Genomic DNA, 17,237 nt, shown 5'->3' with positions numbered 1-17,237 from the left:
CTGGTGGTTTTAGCCGACTGTTCACTGTTTTCATCTTGCACAAGTTTCTTCTTACCATGTAATCACTGGTTTCGCGTTCTTTTTTCTAGAACGCATCCCAGAATAGGAATGCAGCCTCAGTGTTCTGTGCTGAGTTGGCATACCAATCTATCTATGTTTTAGAAGCTTTTGCGAACTGGAAAGACTGACATTGATGGGTTAGCATGACATACGATTTTCTCTCCAGTCTCCAAGCCAGGAAACACTGGGCCAGTCTACTATCGCACGGGACTGCAGGCAGCAGAAAGGGCCTGGGAGCCTGCAGCATTGACATCACAATGGCCAAGACAGAATAGGATTTAGGGAACTGTGTTCTTTTTAAAATGACTCAGAATTAGTTTCAAGCTTACAGAAAAGTGGCAAAACAAAAACATAATCAATACACAGATTCACCTATTGCTAACATGTTGCCCCTTTTGCTTTATTTAGCATTTGCTTAGTCACAGCAGACAGATACAGAATTTTCTGTATCTGCAGACAGATACAGAATTTTGTTCTATTCATATTTGAGAAGTTGTATGTATCACAGTCCTTACCCCTAGATATTGGAGTGTGCAGAATAAAAAGAATATTCTCTTACATAACCATAGTGTAACTAACAATTTTAGGAATTTTAACATTGATTCATACTTTAATATATTCTACTCTTAGTATTCTAATTTTGTCAACTGACTTAATAATGTCCCTCACACCATTTTTTTCCTTTCCATACCCATCTACCATCAGGTATAGCATTTTCTTGATATGTCTCTTCAGATTGCTTAACTCTGAAATATTTCTACATACATCTTTTTGCCTTTTATAACACTGACATTTTAAAATAATACAGTCTTTCCTCCTTTTAAATAAAATATTCCTCTTCTGAGATCCAGTTGAAGATCCCTTGTAATTAAACCTGGGTTATGCATTTCAGGCTAGAATATTACATCCCTGCTATGTCCTTCTCAGCACATGACATCTAGAGACAATTCAAGTCCATTGCCCCTCACCGGCAATGTTATTTTTATTTACCTGGTCAATATACTGCCTAACTTCACTTAGAGTTACTATCTGTGAGGCGATTCTTTAAAACCATGCATTTTTATTTTTTCACTAAACAACATCTCCCAGGGGTCATTCCGAATCAGGTAACAGAGGTCATCCTTGCCCAGTGTTACAGCTGGGTAGTGTCCATTGCATGTATGTGTCATAGGAACTCTGTTCTTTATTTTTTTGCTAAGGTAACCCCCAACATCTCTTTGGACCAAAAGCTAGGGCCATCTCCCCGATTTCCACTAGAGACTGTAAGCTGGGTTCCAATCAAGATGGAGTCTGCATTCCCATTGAATGCAAGCAATGCCCCTGGGCAGAATGCATGGAGCAGCTACCTGAGAGCTCTGAAACTAAATGGTCATAGGCAGATTGGGGAAGAAAAAACCAGAACATGCAGTACCAGCAAATCAATGATAAGTTCCCGCATTTGTTTCCCTTGGTACCTATTGGTTGAGACTCAAAGGCGACCTGAAACCCAGTACTTTGCACCAAGGGTGGACAGAAAGAGCTCTAAGAGAAGCCCTCTACTTCTGTTTCAAGGAACAAGAAAGAGGACCACATGGGTCAGAGGAAGTGGGGGATATTGTCTTCTTTTTCCATTCTCTCCCACCCCAGTCCTCAGGCAATGCCAGGTGATGACTGACAACAGCAGAGACTGGGCTGGCACCCCTTTCTCTTGACCAGGGGACCTTTGGTCCCAAGAATGGGAGGAAAGACCCCATTGCCTTTCTCTCTCAAGCTACTGGCCCTTAGACTTGGAAGCAAACAAATTCAAGGAAAGTGGGCAGCACCATGGGGAATCTAAAGCCCCAGCTTTTTAGCCAGAAGACCAAGAAGGGGAACAAGGGAATTCCTACGGGGGGGAAAAAGGTGTCAGGAAGATTGAAGGTAGGGACAAGCTCAAGAAAATGATCCCATAGCTTTTGGCTTCTGACTTGGAGGAAGTGAAGGTGCAACGGTCTTCATTTGCCCCAAATCCAGGTTCATCTGACACCAGCCACCTCCACCATGTCCCCTAAGTTCAACCCCACGGATGTCAAAGTCATATACCTGAGGTGGATGGGTGGGGCGGTCCGTGCCACATCAGCCACCTAGGTCTGTCCCCCAAAAATGTTTGTGATGGCATTAGCAAGGCAAACCGTCATTGGAAGGGTCTAAGGATTACAGTGAAACTGATCATTCGGAACAGAGAGACTCAGAATGAAGTGGTACCTTCTGCCTCTGCCCTGATTGTCAAAGCCCTTAAGGAACTGCCAAGAGACAGAAAGAAGCAGAAAAACATGAAGCACAGTGGAAATATCACTTTTGATGAGATTGTCGACCTTGCCTGACAGATGCAGCACCAAGCTTTAGCCACTAAAGCCACTTAGCTCTAGCCAAGTTCCATCTCTGGAACCACTAAACAGATCCTGGGGACTGCCCACTCTGTGGGCTGCAATGTTGATGGCCGCCACCTTCATGGCCTCATAGATGACATCAACAGTGGTGCAGTGGAATGCTGGTTAGTTAGAACTGCAGAGGAAAATATTTCAATAAAGGATCATTTGACAACAACAACAACAAAATCAATCCCATAAAGTTGGTTATGAGTTCCTGGGCTCATACCTCACCTGCACATGGATGGTTTAGTCCTAAATGGTATACTAAAGTCTTTGAGAATTGAATAGTAATCACTGCCCAGTTCCTGCCTGGCCACTGCATAACACACACACACACACACAGCCCAGTGACACTGTGAGGGCTTTGAACCCTGAGCTGACATCAGGAGCACAGCCCACAAAAGGTAGGTGGGAACTGGTGTTGTACCTCACTGGGTCAGTTTTCTGCTTAGAAAAAAAAAATCAATATTTTCCATAGGATTTAAACAAGACCCAGAATCATAATATTAACAATGCTTATATATAATTCAAAATTACTTGACATACCAAGAACCAAGAAAATATCAACATCTCACAAGGGAAAAGACAAGACAACATGCCAACTCCGAGATGTCACAAATTTTGAAATAACTAGGCAGATGCTTTAAAGCAGTTATTAAAATGGTGCTCCAGGGCGCCTGGGTGGCTCAGTGAGTTAAGCCGCTGCCTTCAGCTCAGGTCATGATCTCAGGGTCCTGGGATCGAGTCCCGCATCGGGCTCTCTGCTCAGCAGGGAGCCTGCTTCCTCCTCTCTCTCTGTCTGCCTGCTTCTCTGCCTACTTGTGATGTCTCTCTGTCAAATAAATAAAATAAAATAAAAATCTTTAAAATGGTGCTCCAAGAAGTGACTACTTTTGAAAGGTATGTAAAGATAGAAAGTCTCAGTAGAGAAGCAGAAGTAATTAAAAAAAGAAGAAGAAGAAGAACCAAATGGAAATGTTAGAACAGAAAAACAAAATAACAGATTACTGAATGGACTCAATTTGAAGACAGATAAAATTATCCATTCAGAAAAACAAAGAGAAAAAGTTGGGGAAAAAAACTGAACAGAGCTTTGGGGACCTATGAGGCAATGCTAAGAGGTCTAATACTCATGTCATGATCCCAGAAGGAAAGAAGAAATATCGGTGAAGAAAAGATATTTAAGGAATAATGAAAAATTGCCAAATTTGACTATGAAATGCACTTATAGAGTCAAGAAACTCAGCAAACTGAAATAAGTCAATCTTTCTGATTGTCCTATTTCAGAATGAGATCTATCATATGATTTCATTCATGTGGAATTTAAGAAACAAAACAGAGGATCATAAGGGAAGGGAGGGAAAATAAAACAAGATGAAATCAATAAGGGAGACAAACTATAAGAGACTCTTAATCATAGGAAACAAATTGAGGTTGCTGGAGGCAGGGCAGGGGAATGGGGTAAATGGGTGATGGACATTAAGGAGGGCACGTGATATGAGCGCTGAGTATTATATAAAACTGATGAATCACTAAACTCTACCTCTGAAACTAATAATACACTATATGTTAATTAATTAAATTTAAATTTAAATAAAGAAACTCAGCGAACTAAAAACAGGATAGGGTGTCTGAGTGGCTCAGTGGGTTAAGCCTCTGTCTTCAGCTCAGGTCATGATCTCAGAGTCCTGGGATCGAGCCCCACATCAGGCTCTCTGCTCAGCGGGGATCCTGCTTCCCCCTCTCTCTCTCTGCCTGCCTCTCTGCCTACTTGTGATCTCTATCTGTCAAATAAATAAATAAAATCTTAAAAATGATAATAATAATAATAAATAAAAATTAAAACAGGATAAACTTGGAAAAACTCACACCCATACACATCATAACCAAACTTCTAAAAACTAAAGATAAGAAGAAGATCTTGAAGAAGCCAGAGAAGAACAACAGATAACATATGAAGGGAAAGTATTAAAATGAGTGTGAATTTCTCAAGCTAGGTCATAAGGCAATGGAACAAAGCTTTTAAGCTCTGAAAAAAAAATAATTATCTGGAATTGTATAAGAAGCAAAAATACCCTTCAGGAATGAGGGCAAAATTAAGATAAAATATTCTCTGATGGAGAAGAACTAAGAGATTTATGGCCAACAGACCTGCCAACAGAAAGTTAAAGAAAATTCCTCAGATCAAAGGCAAATGATTCAGAGAAAGTTGGAACTTCAGGAATCAAGGAAGAGAAACAGAATCCCCAACACCTATTTCATCATTCCACCAACTCATTTCCCTTCTGGTAACCATCAGTTTGTTCTCTAAAGTTAAGGATTTCTTTGCCTCTCTCTCTCTCCCCTTTACTTAAATTCCATACATGAGTGAAATCATGTGATATTTGTCTTTCTCTGACTGACTTATTTCACTTAGTGTAATACTCTTTAGCTCCAGCCACGTCATTGCAAATGGCAAGATTTCATTCTTTTTATGGCTAAGTAATATTCCATTACCTATCAATCAACTGATCAATCGATAGATAAATATGGCATCCATCATTGATGAACACTTGAGCTGCTTCCGTATCTTGACTATTGTAAATAATGCTGCTATAAACATAAGAGTACATGTATCCCTTTGGATTAGTGTTCTTGTATTCTTTGGGTAAATACCCAATAGTGTGATTACTGGGTTGCAATCTCCATACTGTTTTCCACAGTGACTGCACCATTTGGTATTCCCACCAACAAAGCACAAGTATTTCTTTGTCTCCACATCCTCTCCAACACCTGTGGTTTCTTGGGTTATTGATTTTAGCCATTCTTACAGGTGTAAGGTGATATTTCATTGAAGTTTTGATTTGCATTTCCCTGGTGAGTGATGTTGAGGATCTTTTCATGTGTCTGTTGGACATCTGGGTGTTTTCTTTGGAGAAATGTCTGTTCATGTCTTCTGCCCATTTTTAAGTTGGAATTTTTGGTTTTGGGGTGTTGAGTCTGATAAGTTTATATATATATATGGATTTTTTACATATTGTAGACCCTTTATTGGATATGTCATTTGCAAATATATTCTCTCCTTCTGTAGGTTGTCCTTTAATTCACTGATTGTTTCCTTCACTGTGCAGAAACTTTTTATCTTGATGAAGTCCCAATAGTTGATTTTTGCTTTTGTTTCCCTTGCCTCAGGAGACATGCTTGTTGCTATGATGAATGAAGTTGCTATGGTGAATGGTCTGACAGTGTTTTCAGTTTATGGGTTTTTTTTTTTAATTTATTTTAGAGAGAGAGAGGAAGAGAGAGTGAGCACAAGCAGGGAGAGGGGGAGGGGAAGAGATAGAGGAAGAAGCAGACTCCCCACTAACTGGAGAGCCTGACTTGGGGTTCAGTCCCAGGACCCTGAGATCATGATCTGAGCCAAAGGCAGACACTTAACCTGAGCTCCCAGGTGCCCCATTTTCAGTGTATATTAATGTTATACAGAGAGGACCATTTCCCCAAAGGTAGACATAGGAACTATATGGTAATAAGCTTCCTGTTTTCCACTGGAAATATATTAATTAGTCTGTTATAAATATGTATATTGTAGGACGCCTGGGTGGCTCAGTAATTAGGTGTCTGCCTTCGGCTCGGGTCATGATCCCAAGGTCCTGGGTTTGAGTCACACATCGGGCACTGTGCTTGGTGGGAAGCCTGCTTATCCCTTTCCCACTCTCCCTGCTTGTATTCCCTCTCTTGCTGTGTCTCTCTCTGTGTCAGATAAATAAATAAAATCTTTTTTAAAAATATGCATATTGCAATCCTTAGGACAACTACTTAAAAAAAAAAAAACATAGGGCGCCTGGGTGGCTCAGTGGGTTAAGCCACTGCCTTCGGCTCAGGTCATGATCTCAGGGTCCTGGGATCGAGTCCTGCGTCGGGCTCTCTGCTCAGCAGGGGGTCTGCTTCCCTTCCTCTCTCTGCCTGCCTCTCTGCCTACTTGTGATCTCTATCTGTCAAATAAATAAATAAAATCTTTAAAAAAATATATAAGCAGGTGTGGCTAAAAACTGAAGATAAATTAAAATGGGGTATTAAGAATATTCAAATAATTCAAAATGAAGGAAAGGAGAAATTAAGGTACAAAAATAAAAGAAATAATAAAATAGTGACCTAAATCCAAACATACCAATATTTACATTAAATACAATGGTCTGTATCGGTTAATTTTGTCTCCTAGATCTTCTACTTGTGCTTAAAGAAAGCATAATCCCATTTTTATTTTTTTAAAGGTTTGAGTAACACATTTTTAAAATTTTATTTGTTTATTTGACACAGAGAGAGAGAGAGAGAGAAAATGCAAGCACAAGCAGGGACAGCTGGAGACAGGAAGAAAGGGGGAACCAGGCTCCCTGCGTAGGGAGGCTCAATCCCAGGACCCTGAGATCATGACCTGAGCTGAAGGCAGATGCTTATCTGACTGAGTCACCCAGGTGCCCCATAATCCCATTTTTTAAAATGATGTCTTCCTCTTGGGAAAATAAAAGTAAAAAAAATTCTTGAAAGAATAATTTCCTATCTTAACTCCTACATGCACATTTAAGCATACAACACATTCTATATTTCTCATAAATAATCCCAGGATACTTAGTAGGAGTTCATTTACAATCCATTATGTTGAATAAAAATTATCCCTTGATCTAAAGAGGCTTTACTTATCCATTCCTTCAACTTGGTGGAACATATAAAATCTTTGATCAACTCATTGAATTTATACACAAAGACTGTAACTATGTAACATGATTTTGTAATTACACTGAAATCTCTAGAGGGCCATAAAGAGCCATCGCTCTCCCTTTCACATCCTTTGCAGATAGACAACTACATATACTCAGCCATTCATTTGTTTCTTTTTTGCCCTTTTGAATGAACTCTTGGCCTCCTCCACCAGCCGAGGCCATTAGCTACTGGTTATGCCTTTTTGTGACACTCATGATCCTCCTCTTCCTGCTTGAGTCAGGGGCATTTAAAGGCCCCTTTCACCGGCCGTCCTGGAGAGGATAGGTAACACCCCTCAGCTGGGGACAAACCAACTTGGCCTGGGGTCCATTATTCATTCTATAATTGATTATTTATTCACATGCCCATTCATTCAAAATGAAATCGAATTTGAGATGGCTATTAGAGAGGCATATTCCACAATAAGATAGAAATTAAAATAAATTGGGAAAATGAATGGAGGGAAAATAAAGATAGAAAAGCAAGATAAGGTGACATTGTTACATAAAAGTGCCTAAAGGTTTTTTTCATTGGCAATCTATGGACTGCCATCTTATCTCTGAGGTCACTAGAGGCCAGAGCAGAAAGGAGAGATGTCCTGTTTGCAGTGTCCTCAAGGGAAGAACAAACCACGGTTTAGAAGGTACATATCTTCTAAACGTGGAAGAAACTTCTCCCCATAGCCTCATTTAGAGTTGTGGGAAATGCCCTCAATAGTACTCTTATAATGAATAAAATAGCAGTTAACATTTCACAGAAGAGCAAGTCAAAGGGAAACAATTCTACAGAGGACAAAAAATATCCTAAGACTTTGGGTTTTTCACTAGTCTGATTGAATTCAAGGATGACATTTAGACTGAAGTCTCCTCCAATTTTTCCACAGAAGGACCTTCAACATGGGAGAGCACCCCCTAAAACACCTGGGGGTACAGCCCAAGGCAGTCTACCACACAGATGGAGTTCCTTTGCCATATCATCATTTATTTCAAAAAAAAAAACCATGTGCATTTTTTATACTTCATGTAAAATGGTGTTTTAAATTGCTTACTACTGGAGGTGTCAAGATGCAGGGAGAGATTCCTAACTCCTTCAATAATTAAGATGCTGTTGCATTAAGTGTGTCTATTTTTGGAAAATTAACTGCCTTGAAAAAAGCTGACACTGAGTTCAGCCTCCAGTTTCTTGCCCCTTCTTAGTCTCATAATGTTTCCAGAACCCAAACTCACATAATTAGGTAAACACAAATGCCAACCACTGATTCCTCGCTTTATGAGCTCCATTCGTAGAAATTTAGGACAGCGTTCAGGATGGCCCCACATAGGCCTGAGGTGCTGCCACGTGATTCTGGGTGACAGCTGTGGCGGGGTCCGCATTCTTCCTGAGAGTTCAAGTCTCCACAGTCAGACCTGTGTTCTAGTACACTATCTCAGAGCTTTCATACTCAAGAAAACTCTCAGGGCCCCTGGGTGGCTCAGTAGGTTGAGCATCTGCCTTCTACTCGGGTCATGATCCCAGGATACCGGGATCAAGCCCTACCTCGGGCTCTCCGCTCAGTGGGGAGTCTGCTTCTCCCTCTGTCTCTCACCCCACTTGTGCTCTATTTCTCTCTCTCTCTCTCTCTCTCAAATAAATAAATATAATATTTAAAAATAAATAAAACTCACTGGTTGGTCTCTTTGCCACTGAGGCTATAATTTTCATTCCATGTAAATAAAGTAACAGATTTCTAGAAATCTGTTAGATTAACGGATTAGTGGATTAATATGTTAGATTAGTGGCTTAATATGTTAGAAAGCATAGATGGCTTTTAAAAAATATCTCCCAGGGGCACCTGAGTGGCATAGTTGGTTAAGCATCTGACTCTTGCTTTCAACTCAGGTCATGATCTCAGGTTCCTGGGATCAAGTCCCACATTGGGCTCTGCACTGGGCATGGAGTCAGCTTGAGGATTCTCTCTCTCCTCCTCTTCCTCTGCCCCTCCCTGCCAGATGTTCACTCTCTCTCAAATAAATAAATCTTTTTTAAAAATGTCTCCCCAATAAACACTGAAATGAGCAGAAGGAAGCAAAATTAGTGAAGAAAACTGTTTACTCTGAAATTGTAAAAGGGCCCAGCCTGAATTAATTTGAATAAGGACACCAGAAGCCTTCCCCAGCTAAAACAAAGCAAAACAAAAACAGTTAGTGGGTGTGGCAATGGTAAAAGATGCATTCCAAGATGATGGCAGCAGCTAAGATGGAAAAGGCTGTTTCATCTCCATAGGAGTAACAAGCAAGAAGATAGAACACCTGTACTGGACACCTGTCAGGTTTTTCCGCACTGGCAGCCTTTCTAGAAGTAGTGTCCATAGCCACAGTAGCCAGCCATGGGAAGGAGCCATGGTAGTGCTCTACCCTGTCAGAGCCTCCTGCCAAGCCTCCAGCTCTCCTCAATCTATTGAGCTCTCTTCCTTCCAATAAATCCCCATTTTGCTAAAGCCCACCCTAATTGGTTTCTGCTGTTGCTACCAAGAACCTTAACCAATACAACAGGCATGACCCTTTTGCATTTAATGACTTTGAAATATATAAAACAGAAACTTCTACAAATCATAAGATAAAAGGATAAATCCACAAAAATTGCATGGACTTTAAGATACTGTTCTCAGAAATTGATAGATCAAAGAGATATTTTTTAAAACTGAAACAAAAAGAGATTTAGAGCTTTGTGTTAATTCAAGCTAATACAATTATGAGACTGACGCGCTACCTACTGCGCTAACGAGGCACCTCAAGCTAATACAATTAAATAAGAGTTCAAAATCAGTTCTTCAGTCTCACTAGCTACATTTTAAATTATTCAATACCATATGTGTCTAATGGTTGCTCTATTGCACAGTGTGGATTATATGACATTTCCTTCATTACAGAAAGTTTAACTAGACAGAGTTGTTGTAAAGAAAATGTGATAAAGGGGTGCCTGGGTGGCTCAGTGGGTTAAGCCTCTGCCTTCTGCTCAGGTCATGATCCTGGAGTCCTGGCATCGAGCCCTGCATCGGACTCTCTGCTCAGTGGGGAGCCTGCTTCCCCCTCCCCCTCTGCCTGCCTCTCTGCCTACTTGTGATCTCTCTCTCTCTCTGTCTCTCTGCCAAATAAGTAAATTTTTTAAAAAATCTTTTAAAAAAGAAAGAAAGAAAATGTGATAAACACACATGCATGCACCAGGGACTGTTACTCAATCATTAAAAGGAAAGAAATCCTGTCCATTTACAACAAGGATGAACCTGGAAGACAATATGCTAAATGAAATAATCTGGACACACACAAATAAACCCCAAATACTATACCATCTCACTTATATGTGGAATCTAAAATAGTCAATTTCACAGAGGTGGAGTGTGGAATGGTAGTTGCCAGGGACTTCGGGTAGAGGGAATGGTGACGGTTGTCAAAGGCTAAAAACTTTCAGTTATAAGATGAGTAAGTTCTGAAAATGCATAGCATGATGACTATAGTTAACAACACTGTATCATATACTTGAAATTTGCTTTAGTGTTCTCACCACACACGTGCACATACACACACACACACACACACAAAGGTAACTACGTGGGGTTATGGATCTATTAATTAGCTTGATTCTGGTATTCATTTCACAATGTGTACCATAAACAGAGACAGTTTTTATCAATCAACTTCAGGAAAGCTGGAAAAAAGCGAATCTTTATTTTCATACCTAATTTTGGTTTTGTAATTTTGTAATATTTCCTTAAAGAGAACCACCAAATTTGTATAAGATTTACACCCCACTTATTGGTCTCATCAACAAGCTGTGAAAAATACAGTGATACCATGATGTCCTCCTTCATTCAACAGCTTAGTAGTTATGAGCAAGGGTCTTGAGGGCCACACATCTGGATGTATTTTGTGGTTCTGCCACTTCTAATGTAGGTACAGCATTCAATTGCTGTAAGTTTTTCCTAACCTATAAAACTGGAATAACAATAGTACCTGCTTGCAGGCTTACTGTGTGGATGATATAACATAATGTCTGAAATGCAACCAGCACATTAGACACAGTACACAGTATGCACAGAATGAATAGCTACTCTTACTATTTTATGGTGTTTGGGGAGTGAAAATTCTTTCAGAAAAGGCAGGTGAAAAAAGACATTTTCAAGGAAACAACATGCTAGACCTCTTAGAAATATACTTGAGGCACAAGAGAAGTATCTTAGATGAACTCTAAGATGCAAGAAATAATGAAGAGCAATGAAGTATAAATGTGTGGGTTAATTCTGAATGAGCATTTACTGTATAAAACAATAATGATAATGTCTTGCAGAGCTGAAAGATATAAAGAATTAAAATGCACATCAACAATAGCTAATACATCAGGATGACAGTAAATATAATTAAACTATTATAAAGCTCTCCAAGAAGAGGGTCAAGTATTGATTATGTTTAGGTCTTGATAAGTTAATTATGCATGTTTTATTTTTTAGAATAACCACCAAAAAAATAGAAACAGGGATTATAACTTCTAAATCGGTAGAGAGAAGGAAATGGAATGATAAAAAATACTCCGCCAATCCAAAAGTTGGCATTAAAGGAGAAAAGAAAGAATAAGTAAGATAGGGACAATCCACAAATGAGGCAGTAGATTTAAACCAAAATATATGAGTAATTGCATTAAATGTAAACAGACTAAATGCTCCAGGTTAAAAGATGAAGATCATTAGAGTGGTTCTTGAAAATACTACTTTTCAGAATTTATAATATCAGTCAAGAGAATGCTGATGGAGCGGCACCTGGGTAGCTTGGTTGGTTGAGTGACTGCCTTCAGCTCAGGTCATGATCCCAGGGTCCTGGGATGGAGTCCTGCATTGGGCTTCCTGCTCTGCGGGTGAGCCTGCTTTTCCCTCTCCCTCTGCTTGCCACTCTCCCTGCTTGTGCTCTCTCTCTCTCTGTCAAATAAATAAAATCTTAAAAAGAAAAAAAGAATGCTGACGGAACTTATCCTAGAGTACAAGGATCACTCATAATGATAAATTTATAAATGGTAAAATTTATATGTTCTTAATAACAGACTCAAAATGTGTAGACTAAAAATTGACAGTACTAAAGGGGAAAACAGACAAATCCACAATCTAAGTGAGATATTTTAACACAGTTCCCTCAGTAACTAGAAGAATAAGCCCACAAACATCCATAAATACACAAGAGGGTTGGCTAACATGACCCAATGAATGCACATGGAACACTGCACCAACAACTACAAAATAACCATCATTTGCAAGCATGCATGGATCATTTTCAAAAATTGACTTTAATATGCCAGGATTGGGCACTTATGCATACATTATCTCCTCTTATCATCATAAAATTGTGAAATAATCATCTAGGCTGGAAATCCTCCAGACTCACTCTGCCCCATTCTCTGTCATGCTCTATGTCCTGTGAAGTTGACAAATAATGAATGGGTGCATTCGCAGATGTCTTTCTCCTCTAGCTTCTGGTTGAGTCCATCCAGTGGGAGCCAAGAACAGAGACTGTTGGTTAAAAGAAGGGTAGAGTCAGGGAATTTACTGTCCCTGCCCCCTCCCTGTGGGCTTGCTGAGGATGGCTGCTCCATCTTCCCTGCCTACGTCAGCTCCTGGCAGGCTGCACTCTTTAGACAGCTGCCCTCTCCGAGCCCAGTACCCATTCCTCCCCTTGCTGCCTCTCAGGTCTAAGGGTGGTAATGGCTGTTCTTAGTGGGTCTTCCTGAGCCCTGTCCCCACCCTTCCAACAGTCCCTTCACTAAATTATCTTCAAATTACTCAGCTAGGGTGTGCCATCTATTTCCTGCAAGAACCTTGGGCTGAGTATTAGCATCCCCATCTGCCTTTAAGGAAACATAAGCTCAGGGAGGCCAGCAACTCACACATGGTTACCAGCTGTAACTCCCCTCTAGGTGTAGAAATAAGGGCAATTCCATCCCTAGCTCCCATAATCAATTACTAAATTTGGACAACAGTATGCCCAGTTAATATGTCAATTATTAAAATAATTTTGGGGCATGCCTGGGTAGCTCAGTGGGTTGAAGCTTCTGCCTTCGGTTCAGGTCATGATCCCGGAGTCCTGGGATTGAGCCCCGCATCAGGCTCTCTGCTCAGCGGGGAGCCTGCTTCCCCACCCCCTCTGTCTGCCTCTCTGCCTCCTTGTAATCTCTGCCTCCTTGTAATCTCTGCCTGTCAAATAAATAAATAAAATCTTTAAAATAATAATAATAATTTTTGAATGTGCATTATAACGTGGCCTTTTTTAGTTTCTTAAACGTTAGGGACACCACGCCTTCCATTGAAAGTATGTTTGTTCATTAATTTTTGGTGCTTGATGCCTTTTAGAGGGTGTTTTCCAATAGAGTAAAGATAACCTCTGAATTTCAGACCTCATGACATTTTGTCTTCCTACTTTGCTATTTTTCAGATCGACATGAGGTTATCTCCAAAGAAATACTGGAGCTGGACCCATGGGAGAACCAATGGAATGTTGTAGCCATCAATGTCCTCATGCATGACAGTTATGACGTTTGTCTGGTGGCCAGGATGAACCCCCGAGACCTCATCCCCCCACCTTCAGATCTGGTGGAAGAAGGCCATGAACACTGAGGTCAGTATTTGCTGTAGGACCTCCTGCTGTGTCTAACACGGGAGGCACTAGGAATGGAGAAAGCCCACAGGCACCAGCCAGTCACCCTGAACATGTGTGTTATATGCATAGTGGTCCATGTGCAAAGCAGTGTGTGCTGGATATTGTGATAGGGACCTGCAGTTGGTTAGAATGGACAAAACATTACAAGGTCAAGTGTGGCAACAGCACAGGAAGAACACAGGATAAGTGCCATAGGAATCAAGGGATGCAGGGACCTCACACTGCTGGGGACTCAAGGACAGCATTGCCAAGGAGCAGACCTTTTACTGGGGCCTCAGATGGTGAAGAAGCAATCCCATGGGTGCAGATCATGGGGACATCACAGAAACAGCTGAGCAACAGCCCAGAGCTGGGTCAGATTGCCCGGGCCATGGGCTCTGCTACTAAGACTGGAAAAGGAGATTATAGACAAGTGACCAACACCTGTAAACACAAAGACTGTGGACCTGGTCTCTGAGCAGGGGAATCATCTCACGATCTTGTGATGTTAAAGGAAAACGTCCCTCTGTGCTCTCTTCCAGTTTCAATCTTACAGAGACTTTCTATTCTCGTGTAGAATATTCTTCTACCGCAGCAACGTTGCCCAAAATGGGGCTAGCAGTGAACCACAAGTTCCTAACAGCTCAGGCACTCAAGCCCAACCACAGTGAGCAGAGAAACTCTACCCTCATCCAGGCCCTGGCAGTGTCCCGGACTAGAGTTATCCAGGCTGCCCTCTAGCTCACATGACCTTGTGCAGGTTGGCCCTGACAAGGCTCTGGAGTGGAGGAGAGAAGAAGCACATCCCTTTGGCTACCGGCTGCCTGCCCTCTTATCTAGCCTTTGCAGGATCTTCCCCAAGACTACCAATAGGGATGGAGCCACCTGCTCCAGCCCACAGTTGAGCATAATCAGAAAACAGCCAGTCCCTGAATATACTTTAGGGGTGACATTTAAATGACACATGGGGAATCCATCTATCTGACTTACCATTCATACTTCTGGAAGTACAGTGGATTCAAAGAGTGCACTTTCATAGCTGTTCCTCGACAACTTCTCCAGAGTTTCCCATTGCACAGGGCTCTTTTTTAAAACAGGAGTGCTCAGTAAATTCCCTAGAACCTTCTCAGAGGGAGACAATGCTAGATTGAGACAGCTCTTGTCTGGTGCCAGGTCATGTGACCATGACGACCATGAGCCCATGTTCCCAGGTTCCAGCTGCTGAAGCAGGCTGAAGAGGCAGGCCCAGTGGGAAACCTGCTTCTGCCACCATGACAGGGGTCCACTAAGACCCCATGCAGGTTGTCCCCATGTAGGCCAGACTCGAGGAGGGCAGCGGCCATGCCTGTCACTTTGCAATGGCACCACTTGGAACCTGCACTGAGCAAAGTGAAGAGAAGCTGATGCTTCTCCCTGGCCAAGGCTCCTAATCTCTGTGTGTGGGGGGGGGGTGGGCGGGGGGTCTTGCTACAAAGGCAGAGTAGTTCCTCTGAGTGGCTGTGCTGGCTGTGGCAGCCGTGGTGGCAGAGAGTCTCCCCAGATCTGTTTCCCCGACTTCCTCTTAGCAGACCCGCAGTGCCTGCCCCACCCCTCAAGCACACACTAGAAGCTGCAGCACTTCCTGCATCCAGGAAGCCCTCGTCAGTGTGTCATGATACGACTTATCCATCCATCGGGTTCAAGATCTAGGCTCTCCTGCCAGCCTTGCTGCTTCGCTAGCTGTGTGATCTCTCCAGCAAGATAACCTCTCCAAAGCCTCATTTTCCCCATATGCAGAAAAGGGAGAAAAATGCTTTTTAGTGTTGGTATGAGGACTGAGTGAGAAAGTGCTGAGCAAAGTGGCTGTCAGGTACTGAAACAACAAACAACCTTTAGCTGCCATTATTTCTAGAACCATTATCATTGTCATCCGCATTTCCCAAAGCACAGTGCCCACAGCAACCCAGGGCTTGAGTGCGCTCTGGGGGGACTGTAGGGGAGCTATGCACTCGGTGTGAGATGGTTCTTCATTTCCCAGACTCAGCCCCTCAGCTCCTCCAGGTGGTGGGCAGGGGAATAAGCAAGGTTTTGCTTTTAGTATCCTTGGTGCTTCTTGTCTGACTTTCATATTCGTAGTTAAACACAAGACACCTTTACCCTCCTGTTGTCCGAGATTGTCAGAGATGCCACTTTGAATTCCTACTGCTCCAGTTTTGACCTCAACTGAAGGCCATCTCTTCATGAGGGGATATGTATGTTATGGAGCACTCTTGACGACTTCAACTCTTTGCTAGTTCTGATCTTCGTGAGGCAAGATTTCTGGACATGGAGCGTAGAACACAGTAGGGAAATGATCTGAATGCCGGGGCTGGCAAAAGATGGCGGCCGCCAGCATGTCCGGGTCTGGCTTGCGTGCACCAAGAAAGCACCACTGTTCCCACTGATTGACTTTATAATGAGCAGATGCTTTCAGTTTGAACTTCCAGAATAAAAACCCACTAATGAAAGGTCGCCTTTGTTTTTCTTCATATTGCAATTCAATGTCCATTTCTCTCATTTCCTGTGCCCAGGAAGTACTGAGCATCCCAGGGCACTTCCTTTGGGTCTGAGGCCCAGCATCCCCCACCGATGGCCCCTACTCTGCCCTTGCAATGCTGGGGGTCCCCAGAGCCCATTCTAAGGAGAGTGTGCCAACACTGGGTCTACAGCCTTGGAGGGGTGAGCCCTGGGAGGGTGGACCAGGAAGAGGGCAGGGGCCAGGAATGTCCCCATGGCACGGATCTGACAGCACCCCGCGCTGGTTGAGCCACTCCCCCAGCCCCAGACCTGGCACTACCAGAGTATCCTGAATAAAGCGGGAGGCCACGGAGGCATTTCTCAGAGGGGTGCTGCATGAGGCAGATCACAAAACACCAGCAGTGGGAGAACCTGGTCTTTCTCAGGGTCTGAGCTGTGATGTGGGGCTCTGCCCTCGATGAGTTCACATTCTGGAGGAGGGAAGAAAGCAAACATGGGGACTTGACACCTTATGAGGAAGTAGGGTCTACCCCACAACAGGAAAAGTGCAGTGTAGTTCAGGGTATCTCTGCATTTGTTTCTATTGCGCCAGAAAAACAACCACAAATTTAGTAGCTCGTTACCATACAGAGCTGTGATCTCACACTTCCATAGTCTCGAAATCTGAAATGGACGTCAGTCAGGTGACATCAGGGCGCCCCAGGACTGCGCTCCTCTGGGAGGTGAGGCTCTAGAGTCAAATCCACATCCTTGCCTTTTTCAGTCTCCAGAGGCCACTGGCATGTCTTGGCTTGTATTCCCTTCTTCCATCTTCAAAGCCAAGGATCTCTTCTGTTCTGCCTGCCCAGATTGTCTCCTCTGTCTCCCACTTCTGATCCCTCCCCATTTCTGGTGGTCT

At 42.5% G+C, this 17,237-nt stretch overlaps 1 protein-coding gene and 1 pseudogene across 3 annotated transcripts in view; both read left to right on the top strand.

Moving 5' to 3' along the window:
• Positions 1-16,325, top strand: part of KBTBD12 (kelch repeat and BTB domain containing 12) — a 75,870-nt gene extending 59,545 nt beyond the window's left edge. For 2 of the 3 annotated variants that reach the window (XM_013055187.2, XM_013055167.2), the window contains exon 7: positions 13,640-15,299. In XM_013055187.2, the coding sequence (XP_012910641.1) occupies positions 13,640-13,821 (182 nt within the window). In that variant the 3' untranslated portion in view covers positions 13,822-15,299. Of the gene's footprint in view, positions 1-13,639; positions 15,300-15,958 lie in introns of those variants that run through there. The other variant, XM_004738642.3, reaches the window with a different exon arrangement.
• Positions 1,624-2,679, top strand: LOC106005028 (annotated as a pseudogene).
• Positions 16,326-17,237: the final 912 nt, after the last annotated feature.

This window comes from Mustela putorius, unplaced genomic scaffold (genome assembly GCF_011764305.1).
Source record: "Mustela putorius furo isolate JIRA1106 unplaced genomic scaffold, ASM1176430v1.1 tig00003850_pilon_pilon_pilon, whole genome shotgun sequence".
Taxonomy (NCBI): Eukaryota; Metazoa; Chordata; class Mammalia; order Carnivora; family Mustelidae; genus Mustela; species Mustela putorius.
The sequence above is the reverse complement of the archived record's forward strand: the minus strand, read 5'-3'. Positions and strand labels throughout refer to the sequence as shown.